The 18,137-nt window shown below is 38.3% G+C and overlaps 1 protein-coding gene across 1 annotated transcript in view; it reads right to left on the bottom strand.

Annotated features, from left to right (window-relative positions):
* The window catches only part of FRMPD4 (FERM and PDZ domain containing 4), a 279,887-nt gene that overhangs the window by 144,001 nt on the left and 117,749 nt on the right, over nucleotides 1–18,137 (bottom strand). Inside the window, exon 4 of the mRNA XM_027835294.1 lies at nucleotides 17,493–17,595. Within this exon, the coding sequence (XP_027691095.1) occupies nucleotides 17,493–17,595 (103 nt within the window). The remainder of the gene's footprint in view (nucleotides 1–17,492; nucleotides 17,596–18,137) is intronic.

Below are 18,137 nucleotides of genomic sequence, written 5' to 3'. Positions count from 1 at the left end.
TGTGTGTGTGTGTGTGTGTGTGTGTGTGTGTGTGTGTGTGTGTGTGTTTGAGATCGAATCTCCTTATTTTACCTTGCCTATAAGTTTAGCTTATGGACCATCTCCTAATACTGAGTAGCACTAAAGCTTTAACCTGCTCTATTTTTCTGACCTGGTCTGGTTCATCTCTCCATAGACAACCTAGTGACTCTCTATTCCTGGAGGCTCATCATATTAATGCCAGTCTCCAGGCAGACTGTCAATTGACTTTATCTCTATTGCTGCTCAGAAGCCCTGAACTCAAGTGACTCAACCAGCCTTAGCCTTCTTCAGTAGCTTCTCCAGGGATTACCAGTATGTGTTGGTACACCTGACTTCTCCCCACCCCTTTTTTTTGGCTAGGCAATGGGGTTAAGTGACTTGCCCAGGGTTGCATAACTAGTAAGTGTTATGTGTCTGAGGCCAGATTTGAACTCAGGTCTTCTGAATCCAGGGCTGGTGCTCTATCCACTGCACCACCTAGCTGCCTCTTCCCTTTTTTAAATGACACTGCTCTCTTCTCTAATTTTTCTTTCTCAGTTTCTTACTCAGTTTGGTAAATACTATTTACCAAAAAAAAAAAGACAAGTTATGAACATTTCAGCCACTGTCAATATAATTCAACCACAAGAAAATGCTATTCTTTCTTTATTTGGCTATGAATGGAAGGCTAATTCTGCTGGCCTTGTTGCTGTGTCCTTGGTGAGGAAGGCAGGCCTCAGAGATGGTACGTTATTAGAGGAAACAGCATGGTTAGGAAGGGCTTAGGAAACTGGTCATGGATTACATATAAGTTTACTGTAGTATCATCGATACATCATGCCCTCTAATTGTGTGAGTACCCACTGGTTCTGTACCCTTTTCTCTCTCAATATTCTCTTTTTTGTGACTTTATCAGCTTACATTGGGTTTAATTAACATCTTTAAGCTGATTAATAACAATAATAATAATAAATAGCTAGCAGCTAGGAAGCACAGGGGATGAAGCACCAGGCCTGGAGGCAGGAAGACCAGAGTTCAAATCTGGCCTCAGATACTTACTAGCTGTGTGACTCTGAGCAAATCACTTCACCCTGTTTGCCTCAGTTTCCTTATCTGTAAAATGAGCTGGAGAAGGGAAGAGCAAACCACTCCAGTGTCTTTGCCAGGAAAACCCCAGTGGGGTCATGAAGGGTCTGACCTACGACAGATACAACTAAACAACAACAACAAAAAAGCATTTTTATAGCATTTTAAGGTTTACAAAATGCTTTATATATCTTATCTGATCCTCACAATCCTATGGAGTAGGTGCTGTTATTACCCTCAGTTGACCGATGAGGTGACTAAGGTTAAGGCACTTGCTGAGGATCACACAACTAAGTGAAAGTCTAAGGTAGGTTCTCCTGCCTCTAGGTCGAGCGCTTAGTGCTTGTGCCGCCTAGTCTGATGAAAGCCGTGTCATGTTCCTGAGCTCCAGTTTCACATCATCTTAAAATTAGACTGTTGAAAACAGAACGCACTATTCCCCTATCTTTGTCCCTGCCCAAACTAATCTTTTTCTCTACTTCACTATTCCTGGCAGGGGAAATACCATTTTTCCAGTGACTCAGTTTCTCTGCCTCAGTGTTATCCTCAATCCCTAAGTCTTCCTTACCCCTACATCTAACAAATCTTAATTTTAAAAAATCATCTCTTTTTCTACAACAGCTCTCTCATTCATCCTCTTCTCTCTGCTCACACAACTACTAGCATTGTTAGCTTCATAAATCTCTGCAGCTCCCTATGACTTCAAGGATCAAACATAAATTTCTCTGTCAAGTATTTAAAGTCCTTCAAAACCTAGCTCCAGGTTACCTTTCCAGTCATATCATACATTAATTCACTTTATGTTTCTACACTCTAGTCAGTCTGGTCTTCTTACTAGAGTTCATCCATGATAGTCTGTGTCCCATTTTTCTATCTTCCCTCATGGCTGGAATGCACTTCCTCTTTAACTCTGCCTCAGAATTCCTAGTTTCCTTCAAGGCTAAGCCCAAACAGGGCAGCTGGGTGGTACAATGGATAGAGCACTGTGCTTAGAGTCAAGAAGACTAATCTCCACGAGTTCAAATCCAACCTCAGACATTTACTAGCTGGGTGACCCTGGGGCAAGTCCCTTAAGCTCTGTTTGCCTCAGTTTCCCCATCTATAAAATGAGCTGGGGAAGGAAAAGGCTAAATCGCTCCTGTATCTTTGCCAAGAAAACCTCAAAGGGGCATGAAGAGTTGGACATGACTGAACAAATACACACACAAAAATACACACTGAACAACAAAAAAGTTCAAATACCATCTTTTACATGAAGCATTTCCTGATTTCTCTAGCTGTAAAGTTCTTCCTTCCCAAATTGCTTTGTATCTATTTTTAATAAACATATACATATCTATACACCTATATCTATACACATATATGTATATGTATGTACATACTTACATATACATACATACATAGACATATATATGTGTACACACAGACACACACACACATACACATATCCATGTTGTTTGCCCCCAGATTGTAAAGTCCTTAGTGCAGGGGCTGTGTGTCTTTGTATCACTAGCCACTAGCATAGTACCTGGCACATAGTAGGCACTTAAGAAATGTTTATTGATTGATTATTAGTGATGGTCTGGAAGGTCACCTTCTCTTCAGTCCATCTAAAACCAGCAGAACATATCTTCACTTCAAAGGGATCATACAACCTATCATAGACCCATAAGCATCTTTCATGGTTTGACAGTACATTTAAAAGTACCTAAATACTTCTTTAGGCTCAGAGCCTTTCTTTACCATTGCTGCCCATCTTCTTTCTGCAATTTATTTGTAGATTCTGGCAATGTGGTCTTAGGGCTTCATTTTTGCTTACTGAGCAAAGAACCAGAAGAGAATGCTACTCTTTCTTTATTTGGCTATGAATGGAAGGCGAATTCTGCTGGCCTTGTTGCTGTGTCCTTGGTGAGGAAGGCAGGCCTCAGAGATGGTATGTCATTAGAGGAAACAGCATGGTTAGGAAGGGCTTAGGAAACTGTTCATGGATTACATATAAGTAGCCTCACAATGTAAAACATTTCATGTGGAACTGCTTGGAATGTGGTTTGGTGAAAAAAATACTTGACTTAAGAGTCAGGAGAAACGTGTTCCAATTCTAGCTTTGCTCTTGTCTATTTATGTTACCTTGGACAAGTCATTTAACCTCTGCTACCTGTTTCCTCAGTTCTATAATGGAGAAAATAGTTTTTTGCAATATACTTCGGGGAGTCACTAAGGGTGAAATAAATGCTTTGTAAATTGTAAGATACTATATAAATGGAAATTCTAATTGAGTTATTATCATCATTTCCTGCCTTAATTATTTGTTAATCAACATTAATGATTACAAATATAATATATAATTATTTAAGCCAATTATAAATAATTTATATTAATATCAAATAATTAATTATCATATCAGAAGAGAAAATCTCCATGGGACAAAGCAGTAGTATAAGGAAGCATTTTGAAACATATGAGATCCTAAAGCACACTAGATTATTATTGGTTAATTTTTGATGACTTAATTTCATCTCACTTGTGGGAAAAGTACAAGAAGTTATATCCTGATTTATGCTTTGAAGTTGGAAAAAATGTGACATTTCTTACTAGTAAGATACTTTATCTATGGTTTCACTAGTGTAGAGGGGACGTCCATGAGTTGGCATGGGAGATTAGCAGAGAAAGGGTGATAAGAACTCTCAGCGCAGAAGTTTAGAAGTGCTAGAGAGGAACTCTTGTGAGAAAAGGCAAGTGAAAGAGACGCTGGCTGGCAAAAAATTACAGGAGAGCTTAGGAAAGACAGGGAAGGGAGAAAGAGAGTGAAGCCTATTTCGACTTGGAGCTAGCACACAGTCAATGCCAGTACCATCTGCAGTGGCATCTGATTTGGAGGGGGGCAGTGTTCCTGGTAGAAGCAGAGCCAGGAACTATTTCCTCACTGAGCCCTGACAGGAAGGAGCAAGTGCTTTCCTGATCCCCCCAGTTACTGATGTTCTCCCCACCTAAATTACTTTGCATATACTCTGCATATATTTTAAATTTATTTATCTATGTACAGATTATCTCCTCCCAGTAGAATATAAAATCCTTGAGGGAAAGGATTCTTTTTTTTTTTTTTGGTCTTTGTATGCCTTCTATTGTCATAGTGCATGACACATGGCAGGTAGTTAATAAATTCTTGTTTAATTGTTTTTAAGCAACTTCATTAAACAAATTTAATGTTTGTTTAAATAGACAGCTAGGTGGTGCAATGGGTGAAGCACTGGACCTGAAAGCAGGAAAATCTCAGTTCAAATCCAACCCCAGACACTTTTTAGTTATGTAGTCTTGGGGAAGTCACTTAACCTCTGTCTACCTCAGTTTCTTCTCCTATAAAAGGAGGATAATAATAGCACCCATATCCCAGGGCTATTGTAAGACATATTTGTAAATCACTTTGCAAACCATAAAGCACAATATAAATGTTAGTTATTATTATTAATTTAATTGTATTTATATTTTGACGTCCCATAGTGTCATAATTAATAGTAGTACGAATTCGTGGTTGTCACTCCTGATGGTTGAATCGTCTTTGGCAAGTGAAAACTGGTATTGATTATGATCAGCTGAGAGTTGGCATATTCTTTACTTTGTGGAAAACAATCACCATTTGAGAATCATAGAATCTTAGCATCTGAAGGGATTGCAGACAGTAATAGTTTTTCCTTGTTGTTGTTCAGTCATGTCTGATTCTTCATGACCCCATTTGAGGTTTTCTTGGCAAAGATACTGGAATAATTTGCCATTTCCTTCTCCAGCTCATTTTATAAATGAGGAAACTGAGGCAAATAGGGTGCAGTGACTTGCCTAGGGTCATACAGGTAGCAAATATCTGAGGCCAAATTTGAACTCAGGAAGAGTCTTCCAGATTCCATGCCCAGTGCTTTATCCATTGTGCCACCTAGGTATCCTAGGTTTTTCCTTACATTGAGTCAAAATCTACCCTTTTTACAACTTTCACTCATAGCTCCTAAGACCAAGTAAAACAAGGCTATGAATCTCCTTCCTCATGCTACTCTTTCAAATATTTGAAAACAGCTATTATCCTCTGCGTCCTATTGTCTTCAAAAGAGAAAATATGTGTAAAGAACTTAGAGTACCTGGCACATGGTAGGTGCTTAATAAATGCTTGTTAGTTGACACATCATGTTGATGGCCCCTTTTTGACAAGCTCTGGAATTAAACAGATTAGTCCAGGTGTGGTGGGTGGTGGTACCTTCTCATGATGGATATTATGATGGTCATTAATACAGTTTAAGATGACATTGCTTTTTTTTTAATTGTTACATTGTGTGTTCATATTGAACTTGCTCATTAAAATCTCCACCTTTTTCACATCAATTATTTTATGAGACACATTTCTCCCATTCTGTATTTCTATAATTGACTTTTTGGACCCAGATGTAGGACTCTAATTGAGCTCTATTAGATTTGACTCTTAGTTTTAGCCTATTGAGGTAATTGTGAATTCTAATTATGTCATACTTTCTGTCTCTCTTAGTCTTTCTCTCTTTTTCCTTGTCTCCATCTCTCTCTCTCTCTCTCTCTCTCTCTCTCCCTCTCTCTCTCTCCATATGTACACACACACACACACACACACACATATGTATGTATGTACACACATATATGGGGCAACAAAGTGGCACAGTGGATAGAGTACCAGCCCTGGAGTCAGGAAGTTGAGTCTTCCTGAGTTCAAATCTAGCCTCAGACATTTACTAGCTATGTCACCCTGGGCAAGTCACTTTTTTGCCTCTGTTTACTCATCTATAAAATGAACTGGAGAAGAAATGGCAAACCACTCCACTACCATTGCCAAGAAAACCCCAAGTTTGTCACGAAGTCAGACAAAACTGAAATGACTGAGCAAATATATACACACATGTATACATGTATATACACATGCTATTTCTATTAATATTTTGTCATTCATAAAATTAATAAACATGTCATCTATACCTTTATTCAAGTCATTGATAACAATGTTGAAGAGAACAAGGTCAGGAATAGAACACTAAGGAATTCAACTAGAGTCTTCCTTTTAGCTTCTTGAACCATTAATCATGACTCTCAGGATCTAATCAATCAATCAGTTCCAGGCCCACATAAACAACCATCTGTCCCATATCTTGCCTACAAGGATACCATGAGAGACTTAATCAGTTTTCAAGATGAAATCCAAACATCATCTAGGCTAGTGATACAACTAAAAAAGGAAATGAAGTCAGTTTGGTATGAGCTATTCTTTATGAGGCAGCTAGGTTATGTAGTGGATAGAGTCATGAGCTTGGAGTCAGGACGATCTGAGCTCAGACACTCATATAAGCTCATATACTAGCTATGTGAATCTGGGCATACACTTAAATATCCATCTGCCTCAGTTTCCTGATTTTATGGGATAAAATAGGGCCTACTGCATATGGTTATTGTCAGTATCAAATACAAGTGCTAGCTACTATAAGGTTATTAAGAAACCATAGTATATTATAGTTATTAACATTTTTATTTTTTAAAGTGTTCAAATGTTTCTCTCAGTGGAGGGAATAAAGGAGAAATTAAAATACGAATATCAAATCTCAATCATATTTCTAGTTCCTAATATGAAGAGTACTATATATTCCCCAATGTACTCTAGGATTTGAGAAACTTAATATATAAGGACATGACAATGTTTTATTTAATCCAGAATAAAGACAAATGAAGGCAACAGAATTAGATTATAAGTCATTTCTTCTACATTCCCTTCTATAACTCTGATCATTAATAATTTGTAGTAATTATTAAAATACAATGACTCTGTTGCTTATGAATAATCAACTTATTAATGTCTTATGCACATAAATATAGACCCACAAGCTATGTTGGCAGTTAGGAGAAATGAACTGCTTTATGGCCCCTCAGAGTTCACACATAAATTATTCACTGATGCATCTCCTTGGTTACCTATCAACCATTCTCCAAGTACCACCAGATTCACTTCCTTCAGTCTTTTAAGCAGGTGAACTTTCTAGATGGTATTTGGGGATAGGAAATGGTAAATAACAACCTACCAGCTGCTTTTCCCACATACACATCTTTTCCCTTGTCTGGGTTTCTCTAGCACTGAATTTATGACCAGTCTATATCAGCTCTAAACCCAAGACCAGATTTCCTCCTTGTTATGTGCTAAGGATGGAATTTTCTCCTAGCAATAGCATTATAAATGGTGGTTAGCTTCCTAGGTCTGAGGACAACAGATTTAGGTCATAGAGGGAACTTTCTACATTTTTTTGCAATAGCATTTTAACCTGAAAACTAAACATCAGTTATAACATTGTTTCTATGGGAAAATATGTTTCAGCTTCAATCAACTTTTAAAATTAGCCCTTTAAGTATAACTTAATTATAATCAATCAATGAGCATTTATTAAGCACTTATTCTATACAAGACACTGTGCTAGATTCTGGGAATACAAAGACAAAAATGAAATAGTCCCTGCCCTCAAAGAGCTTAAATTCTATCATAAATAGAGGATTGCCTGCATTTAATTTTGCAGATTGTAAATGTTTAGGGAAAAAGACTCTTAGGATATTTGTGAAGAAGAACAGAATTGTCATTTTCAAAGTGCATGGATTCCTTGGAGGTTTTTTTAAATTACTTGATTTTTTTTTAAAATCTACACTGCAAAGAGTGAGATAGAGTTGCCAACACAGAACACCATGGAATGAACTGAACTAGTATAATTTCACTACTGCAATTAAAGCCCTTTTAGAGGAGACATGAAGCACCGAAATGATGTTACTATAGCAGTAAATTGGTCTCGGAGAGACCCTTTTATTTTTCTTAAGAAAAAATAAATTTCTGTAATAAAACAACCAAAAGGTAAGAAAAACAATCCATGAATGTTTCTGGAAGCAAAAATATAATTCATGAACAAATGATAAAAAGGGAATTTTTAAAATGCCCTTATCATTTAAGGAAAAGAAAAGGATGCCAATTTTTAGAGAAAATTTTGCAGTGTTATTAAAATCATGAGTGTTTTTTTCTCATTCTCTCAGAGCATAAAAAAATGGGATATTTTATTAAAGAGAATGATAATTTATCTTCTGTAAGATATAGACATTAAGATACATTTTGGCTGAAGAGCTAAATAAAAAGCCCGTTATTTTGCAAGACCTAAATTTTTAGCTTAGCACATACTGCAGACAGATGACTAAACTTGATAAAAAGGCACAGTAGCAATTTCCCCCAATGGTGATGAAATTGAATAAGCTATTTTAGCATCATCGGGGCATTCTGATACTATTCCACTAGAAAGATGTACAGTGCTTCAAAACACTTTGATGGAACAGAACTAAAGATATTCAACTCTGTTGTGAGCATTGCCACTTTGTTTCCACAAATGCATGGTGATGTTAGGCTGGTAAAAGGGAGTGACAATTTCAGATCAATAAGTTGATGATCTTTTTGTCAAAATATAGTGAGTTCTGGGAAGGACCAGCCCCAGATGTCCTATTCAGTAGGAAGTCTAGGATAACTGGCTGTGGATGGCCAGTTCAAGGAATGGAAGCATATTCAACATGCTGGAGAGGCAGGGCCTAAGAATTAAAGCCACAGCTGAGATCACTGGAAACCAGAGGGTATAGTGTATTCCCATTATCTTAGAATCTTGGGAAGGATCTTTATTCTAATAAGACAGGATGCAGCTAGGGAAATCTGGTGCACTCTCTGGAAACTCTTTACATATGATTGTCATACCTCCTATGAAAAGGTCTCTGAGAGACCCAGAGAGACCATCTCTGGCTCTGGAACACATCCATCCATATAAAAGTACAAATGCTTTTCAATTGTGTCATTGTTCTCTGGGCTTTCCAATACTTACCTTCTTCCTTTACCTTCACAGCACTGATCAAAACTCTTATCTATCAAATTAGGGGTGAGATACAAAAAGTAAGATGACTTATGAAATCCTTTCTAGCTCTGACATTTTAGGATTCTATGAATTGGTTATGGAGAATGACTAGGGATTCCTTGTAGATAGTGAAGTCCTCCAGATATTCTTATTTAGAGAAACTACTGGTATCATATACTGGAACATGGTAGGACCTTTGAAATGACATCCATAATAATTAAAAGAAGGTCAGCCTAACTACCTGTATGGGAAAAACACAAATGAATTAAACATGTCTATTTTCCAGACTTGGAAATGAAATTGGATGGATGGAGATACACTGGTATATATATTGTACCTAGGATAGATCCAGTTTATGAGCTATTCTTTAACAGGAAGGTTATAATGGGCTGAATTGACTTTGGGAAACAATGCAGTGGTTTTCATAACCCAAAGTTTCTACCTGCACTAAACGCCTATTTTTAAAATAACAATATTCTTTAATAATGAAACAAGAATTTGTCAGGTATGTGAGAGGAACCATGCTAGATGCTATGGATATAAATATAAGGAATGAAATAATCCTTACCCACAAGAAACGTATTTTAGTAGGGGAGACAGGTATCAATGTAAGTACACACACATGTGTGGTTGTTTATGATTTATATGGAAAGGAAAAATACAAAAAAAATACAAAATAGTTTATCTAAGGTAACTTGGGAGGAAGGATACTGAGGAAGATCAAGAATGACTTCAGTTGGAGTGGTTCTCTAACTGGGTCATAAAAGAAGAGAGGGATTCTACTTGAAGGAAGAGATGAAGAGGAAGTGCATTCTAGACATGTGTAAAACATGTAAAAACATGAAGATTGGAGATTAGAATGTTTTGTTTGAGAAACAGAGAGAAGGCTAATTTCATTGGATCACAGAATTTGGGGGTAATGTTCAATGGACTGGAAAGAGGTTGGGGGTAGGTTGTGAAAGGATTTAAAAGCTATAGAGAATTTTATTTGATTCCTGATACAATAGGGAGCCACTATAATGTATTGAGGAGGGCAATATTTCTAAGGTAATAGTTGGATAAGTAGAGAAGTAGTTGAATGTGATGAGAAATGTTATGGATATAGAAATGACAAGATTTAGTCAATGATTGGATATATTGGGAGAGTAAGGGAGGAAGCTTTGTAGGGAGACTGAGGGAGGGAAGATACTGGGGGAGAATGAGTTGATAACAATATATAACTATGACTATAACTATGACTATATCTATATCTCTATCTATCTATCAATCAATCAATCTATCTACCTACCTTTCTATCTATCTATCTAACAATATATCTCCCAGGACATAAACCTGGGAGACTAGAAGTATGGTGGTATCTTTGACAGAAATAGGGATATTTGGAAGAGGGGAGGGTGTGGGGGAAAATGAAATGAGTTTGGTTTTAGAAATACTGCATTTGAGAGGTCTTTGAGACATCTAATTTGAAATGTCTCATAGGTATTTTGTGATATGGGTAAGAAACTATGGGGGGGTAGAAGGAGAGACTGAGACTCTCTAGATAGATCAATGAGTCAATTGAATAGAATGGTAATGGAACTGATGAAGGAGAGAGAGAGAGAGACAGAGAGAGAGACTTGGGGACCACCCATCGTTAGGGAAATGATATGGATGATAAATTAGTACAAGAGACAGAGAAGGACTAGTCAGGCAGGTTAAGAGGAGAATCAGGAGAGAGTAATGCCATGAAAGGGCACCTAGGTAGCACAGTGGATAGAACTCTGGATCTGAAGACAGGAAGAGCTGAGTTCAAATTTGATTCAGACACTGTGTGACCCTGGGAAAGTCACTTAACCCTATTTGTATCAGCATCCTCATCTAAAAAATGAACTGGAGAAGGACATGGCAAGCCACTCCAGTATCTTTGCCAAGAAAACCCCAAACAAGGTCACAAAGAATTGGACAGGACTGAAACCACTGAACAACAACAACCAAAATGACATGAAAACTCAGAAAGAGATTATCCAGGAGGAGAATAATCAGCTGTAATCAATAGTGTCAAATGCAGCAGATAGGTTCAGAAGTAAGAAGATTGCTAAAAGACTATCAGATTTGGATTAAGAGACCATCAGGCTAGGTGTAGTGAATCATGCTTATAATCTCTACTACTGGGGAGGCTAAGTAAGGATAGCGGATAGTTTGAGCTCTGGATGAGCTGTAGTGTGCTGTTGATAGAGTATATGCACTAAGAGGTCCAGTCCTCTATCCCTCCCATGTACTTTCCATGATGCGGTATGGCTGAGTCATAGAATATCACACCTCCCAAAGAATAAGAATTGACAATCACTCAAAGGTCAATGGAAAAGTGAACCAGTAGGAGTGAGTAGGCTATGACACTTTATAATCAAGGAATTTCACAGGAGAATCAGTATTAATGATGGATTCCCCACATGCTTTACTCATGGCTAAACAATATCAAACAATTTAGAGCAGGGGTAGGGAACCTGTGGCCTGGAGGCCACATGTGGCCTTCTATGCCCTTGGGTATGGCCTTTTGACTGAGTCCAAGTGTTACAGAACAAATCCTTTTATTAAGGGGATTTGTTCTGTGTTGCCCTTTGACTGAATCCAAACTTCATAGAACAAATCCCCCTAATAAAAGTGTCTGAGGCCACATTTGAACTCATATCATCCTGACTCCAGGCCCAGTGTCCTATCCACTATGCAACTTATAAAATAAGGAAAACATATATGCATTAAAAAGATAGTGGGATGATCTGGCCTCAAAACTGGGAAGACCTGGATTCAAATCCCACATCCAGGTGAAATCACAACTTCCAAGTGGTCTAAGACTATAAATTTCAGAGAATCAGCCTAGATAGAGTTTCCTAACCCATTCGTAGGGATGTATGAAGTGTTCAGGGAAAAGGAGCATCTCTGGTGTGAGGGCTTGCTGAGCCCTTTTCAGGGCTGCTCATCTACCTTTGGTGTCCATCTTCACCCAACTCTCATCTATAGCTCCAAGAAACTGTAACACATACAGTGGCCGTACTCCAGTAGAACAGTCTTGGCAGGTTGAGGGTAACTGACAAGCCTCAAACCTATTGGTGATTTAGGGGTGTGTCTACCCTACGCATGTGCAGACTTCCTCTGGCAGAATGGGAAGATGAGAACAATTTGTTCCAAAGGCCATTAAGGAGACTGGAGCTGGCTCTGTGGAGTGCTTAGAGCTTGCTCAGACATTGAAGACACTGTGGTCATCCACTGTATCCTGGGCCATTGCCAGTTGTCCTGACTTTTGTCTTGCCCCTGTACTTGGATGACTCTGGAAGAGAGAGTGAGGATGCTGACCTTGTGCAACTCTGCCTCACTTAAATCCAATTCACATGTAAGTCAAGACATCACTCCATGATGTCATGGGTCCTCTTCCAGAATGAAGGATGAAAAATAGCATCTCAAGGAAATCTCAGGTCCAAGCTCTCTCCCTGTATTTTCACTACTTATTTTGTGGGGTTGTTATGAGAAACAAATGACACAATAGAGAGTGCTTTGTAACCTTTAAAGTGCTATGTTCATATAAGTCATTATACTGCCTTACATGAAGAGAATTGGAGAAAAATAGGAGGAAAAGGCAAAAGGATCACATTAACGCAGGACTCTTATGTAGTAACCCCCCCCCCCCGTGGACCCTATTTTGTGGGATTGTTCTGAGGCTCAAATGGGATAATATTTGTAAAAAGTTTAGCATGGTGCCTAGCACTCAGTAGGTGCTTACTCCCTTCTCCTCTTCCCCAACCTCCTGTTGGCTGGGGAGTTTAAGTGAGTTATTTTTAGTCATAATACAAGTTCATAGAGTCCAAAAAGCTAAAGCTAAAAGGGACTTCATAGTCAATGCCCCTCATTTTACAGATAAGAAAGTCGAGGCCCAGAGTGGTTAAATTGACTTCACTAATTTTACTAGGTCAGTAAATATCAGAGGTTGGATTGTTAACCCAGGTCCTCTGACTTCAGAACCACTGCCCCTTCTAATCTCCGCTACTCAAGCAGAAGAGTCAAGATGTGAACATAGGTTTTAACTAGGCACAGTGATCTTTCCAATGCAAGGAATCCATGTAACCTGTATCCTGGGGTCCATCCTGTGCATATATTGGAGATATGGCCAGGGGATGAGACACAGGTATGTCTATGTATGTTATTGGTACCAATCCAACCCAATGTAATGCAAGATAAGGATCTTACCATTGAACATTTGGTAAATGACATCTAAATCTACATTGAAAAAACTTTGGCTTTGGACTTCATTCTCAAACTGCCTCACCCAATGAACATACAAGTGACCCAGGCTGAGCAGAACTTAAAATAATGAGCACTGACGTGCTGTGTTTGTTAATGAGAAAACGTTTCCAATTGCCAATGGGACCATAAGCCCCATGTAGTCATTTAGGAAATGTGGTCTCAAAACTAAAACATGCATGTTTCAATTAAATGCTACCCAGAGGCCAAAAAAAGCAGGGTGGGAAATGAAGCAGGTAAGATTTCCCTGCAGATTCAGTTGACTCCTACATGAATTCAAGACTTAGGGCTTCCTCATTCACTCCAGCTGTTGTAGTATGCTTAAATGTAAAAATAAACTAAGCACGCAATGTAGTAAGCACCAAGTCTCTCCTGAACTATATAGAGGATGCTTGATTGCCAAACAAGGGTGAATTCCCCATTTATGTGAAGGATAAAATCTTCAACATCATGCTGTTTTAGGAGGACTATTATGTCACAAGGACTCCCTCATTCTGAATTAAAACATTAAAATTGCAGACTGGAAAGGAAGCTCAATGAAATATCAGTGTGTCCAATACCAAGAGCTTTTCTGAGTCTCCAGTGCTTAGGTTTATTAAAGTTGGTATCAAAAACAAGCTGGAAAACTCATTAGGGAGAAGAAATCCATGAGGAGCTTTGCTACTAATGACAGTCACTAGAAAGGCAGCTGATGCAAAACAATCATTCTGATGCTGTGAAAAAAAGACCACCAGCTACTTGATTAGTTCCCTACTGTCTCTAATGAGAGAAATAGGCAGAAACACAGACTGTTGGCTTTGGTATAGATGCTAAATACTTTCCTCACTCCCTCCTTTTTAAAGAAGGAAAATTGTCATTCAAATCCTTAATGTTAGAAGCATGTAGGTTTAACCTTCAAAATAAAAGCATAGACCTCCATGAGAACTACTCTCATAAAAATCATTTAAGGACTAGGGACTGGACCTGTAATTTCATGCTTGAAGGGAGCTCCCAGGGAGGAATTGCTTTTATCAGTGGAGGTTGGTATCTTCTTGGTAACTCATAGTCTTAGAGAGTTGTCCAGAGCCCTGAGAAGTTAAGTGATTTGCTCCAGGTCACATAGCTAGTATGTGCCAGGGGTGATACTTGAACCAAGGTCTTCTTGGGTTCAAGGTCAACTCTCTATTCATTATACCTTGCTGCTTCTTAGAATCAAAGTGACCTAAGATCTTTTCTTCTGAGTCATCAGGACTTAAAACCTTATTCAGCAGCGGGTATAGAGAACTTGCAGCACTCTTCTGTGAACTTACTATAATTCAAAGAAATATTCTATGGTTAAAGTTATTTTTGAACCTGATAATTGTTTTTTGCTAGTCTATTAGCATTCTAACCAGTTCATGGACAAATAACGCTATTTCCTTTCCTGATACATATAGCTGGAAAGAAAAAAAAGTCTTTCTTTTCTCTTGAATGACTCTGGAAAGACCGCTAAGAAATTGTCACACACTTCCATATGGCTGACAAGACTTAGTACATGTCTCTGTTGTGCAGTTATGCCCAACTGAAACCCAAATGTTGCCATTTTGTTTCATTCTCCCTTAGGATGTGAAGCTTAATGGCTACATAGCACAGTGATCTTACTCCCACTATAAAGCAAAATATCCAAACTACCGTCAATCTAATTCAGTTGTGGTTTCCCAAGATGTGGGAGCTGTGGCCATTCTTAGTTCATGTGTGAGAAAGGATTCCCTAGTGGACTGCACAGGTGCAGTCTGGAATTGGGCAACATTCCAGCCCCTCACTGGGACACCAAAACATTTCAATGTGTGCTCTGTCAGGCATGGTATAGCCATGGGGTATCCCTTTACTGTATCCCTATGCACAGACAAATACATCTGTTGAGGGTCTTCTCTGGGGTGTTGGTTAAATGTGAAATGAGCCTGGGACTGACTGCTGAAGGGGAGCCTCGAGGGCTCTTCAGAATCTTGATTGATTCTATTGCCTTGGTGAGGAGCTCCAATCTATTTGGAGGAGGACTGAATGAAATTACTTATAAGAGCTTACCATGTGTAGGGCACTGGACCAAGGAACAAAGAGACACTTGCATATTTTTGCCTGCTCCTAAGATTCATTAGGCAGGAATCCCCTATCTAAGAACTATCTAGATTAGTTGAACTGGTCTTGGCACAGAAGCCCTTCTCTCAAACCAGCTCTATAATATCCCTGGAAACCTTAAGGGTACACCTTACCATTCTAAAAATGTACACTGTTTTGATAATCAAGGAAATAAACTGGCTCAGGACTGGGGTAAGTGAACCTCCGGCAAGAAAGGACTCAGGTTCAAGAACCTGAAGTACAATAATAAACTTAATGCCTTAAGGGAAACTGTGAGAACCATTTTTCTGTCCTCAACAACTCCTGTTTGGAAGGGGATGTAGCAACATTTTAAGGATTGATGACTAGTTATCTGGGAACTAAAACTGACTGGAGATGGGAAGCTATGGAAAAAAGAAAAATATAATAATGAAGAATTATAGCTACTTCTAAGAGGAAAAAAAGCAAGTTAGAATCCAGAGAGAAGGGAGATAATGGAAAAATGCACCACAATAACCTTACAGTTTAATTCACAGATGTAGTAGAGAGCATCTGTTATCAGATGTTCTTCTGGGAAGGGAGGAGAGGAGTTTGGAAGGATGAGAAGGGGAGAGGCATGATAGGAGCATGCCTGCATAAACCACAGAGAAGGAAGGTATAAGAATTCTCATGTGGCTGCTGGGCAGTTGAGTTTGGCTGTCAGTACAGAGCACTCCCTTTGCCATACCCAAACCAAGTCATATGGGAGAACAAAATTTCTAAGATGCTGTTTTGAAAACTTTATCTTTACATTACTCTATGACTTCCACTTCTTTATGAGATCTGGTAGAGGGAGGCCATGACAGGAATACAAGACAGAGGGCTAACATAAATATCTCTATTTTAATTGATAGAAAGTATTAGATTCCAGACATTAGTGATCGACAACTCTATTTACAATTCTTCTGTCCTTTTAATTTTTATTTCAGTCATGATTAGAAAATTTCAGTCTACATGCTATTCAAAAAATGAATATAGGACATTCAATATAGGCTCCTACAAAGCAAGGATTGTTTCATTTTTGTCTTGACATCACCAGTACCTAAAACAGTACCAGGAGCATAGTAGACAATAAAATGCTTGTTGGTTGATTGCTTCTATAGTATATTTCCACAGCACATAAGATCACAGAATGCGTATTGGAAGGGTTCTTAGAGTACAGCTAGTCCAATACTCTTTCCCTTATTTTATAGTTGAGGAAACTGAGGTCCTGAGAGTAATTTGACCAAGATCTCACAGGTTAGGGATTTGGACCCTGACTCTAGGGCTGGTGTTTATCCCACCATACCACATGGCCTCTCAATACATTTCTGTAGTTTATTGTTACTGCAACTAGAAAGTAGAAACTAGAGCAGAAAGTAAAAGGTAGAGTTCCCAATAAGCTATTTTGTTTTCCATTTGTTTGCTTTAATTTTCAGCCAGAGTTTATTACCAATGTACTCCTAAGAGGATGTGTCCTATCAATGTTTTACTACTTATGTAAAAAATACAAATGACATTCTCTGGTATTTTGTCAGGCACATGAAATAATGAAGTCACTTTCAAGATGTCTACACAAATAAACTAAGCACATTTGCAATGTTTTTTTTTTTGTTTTTTTGGCTTGCTTACTTTTCTGAAAATTCAGTAATGGATCGCTCACTCAAATGTGAAAAGAATTGAGTGAATTGGCATCCATTTGTATCCAAAGGGATGTACACATATACAGATACACACAGTTATTCTTACGCATTTCACTTGAGTTTAGTTCAGAAGTTATGTGTTTTACTTCTAATGATAAACTGAGAGCACTTTGACATTCCATGGGGAAAAATATAAAGGGAAAACAACCCAATTTGTATTTAGCAGTAGAAATAGAAGAGTCTATGAGTTGAGACCTATACTTTGTCAAAGGGGAAAAAAATACCTTGTGTTTCTCTCCATGAAGGTGCATAATGGACAATTTTACCAGCACTTGTTTAGATATTTATTAAAAATCAAATGTATTATTTTGGTTTCTCAGTCCTGAAGCAGACCATGGAAAAACCTTCCTCTGCCAATTTCTATGGCAGGACAGTGTAATAATGCTTGTACATTACAGGACAAAGTCACAGACGGATCAACTACCTGACAAGGTCAATGACTCTCTCCCTCGGAGCGGTGCTGACCGGCTCATCATTAATCATTACGATCTGATCCCCTGGGATAAGTTTTCCTTCTGAGGGGCCACCTGGAGACAAATGAGAGTTAAGTACCAGTTAGCTTATCATCGTTAGCACACTGACAGCCTCTTCTCTTGTGCCTCAGCACCTAGAAACAATTCTCCTGCACAACTGATATCTTCTATAGCAAAAAGATCAGGATGCTTCTAGAAGTAAAGGGCTTCTCCCTAGGTGCACAGGCAATGCTTCAGTCTCTGAATGTTCATTTCTGATGCAAAAACTGAATACTTTCTTGACTTCTAAGTCTTTATTATTATTATTATTACATATGGTAAAGCCACATCTGCCTGAGCCAAACATCTGGTAAAAACAGAAAATACCATTCAGTTGGAAGTAGAATATTATTTCCATGTGCCTAGGTATTGGACATTATATGATGGACTTGACATTTGATTGAATTTTTCAGTTTTTACCCAGATGTTAGTCCCCATACAGATACAATCTAAGTCTTTCCTTTCAAATGTCAATGGTGTTATTACTAAATTTTTTTTAAAGCAATGAATATGTACAAGTCTTTAGGCACAGCACAGAACACATGGCCAATAAAAGT

The sequence above is a fragment of the Vombatus ursinus genome, unplaced genomic scaffold, assembly GCF_900497805.2.
Source record: "Vombatus ursinus unplaced genomic scaffold, bare-nosed wombat genome assembly UNPS02014814.1, whole genome shotgun sequence".
Taxonomy (NCBI): domain Eukaryota; kingdom Metazoa; phylum Chordata; class Mammalia; order Diprotodontia; family Vombatidae; genus Vombatus; species Vombatus ursinus.
Note: the sequence above shows the minus strand (reverse complement) of the source record. Positions and strands in the feature narration are given on the sequence as shown.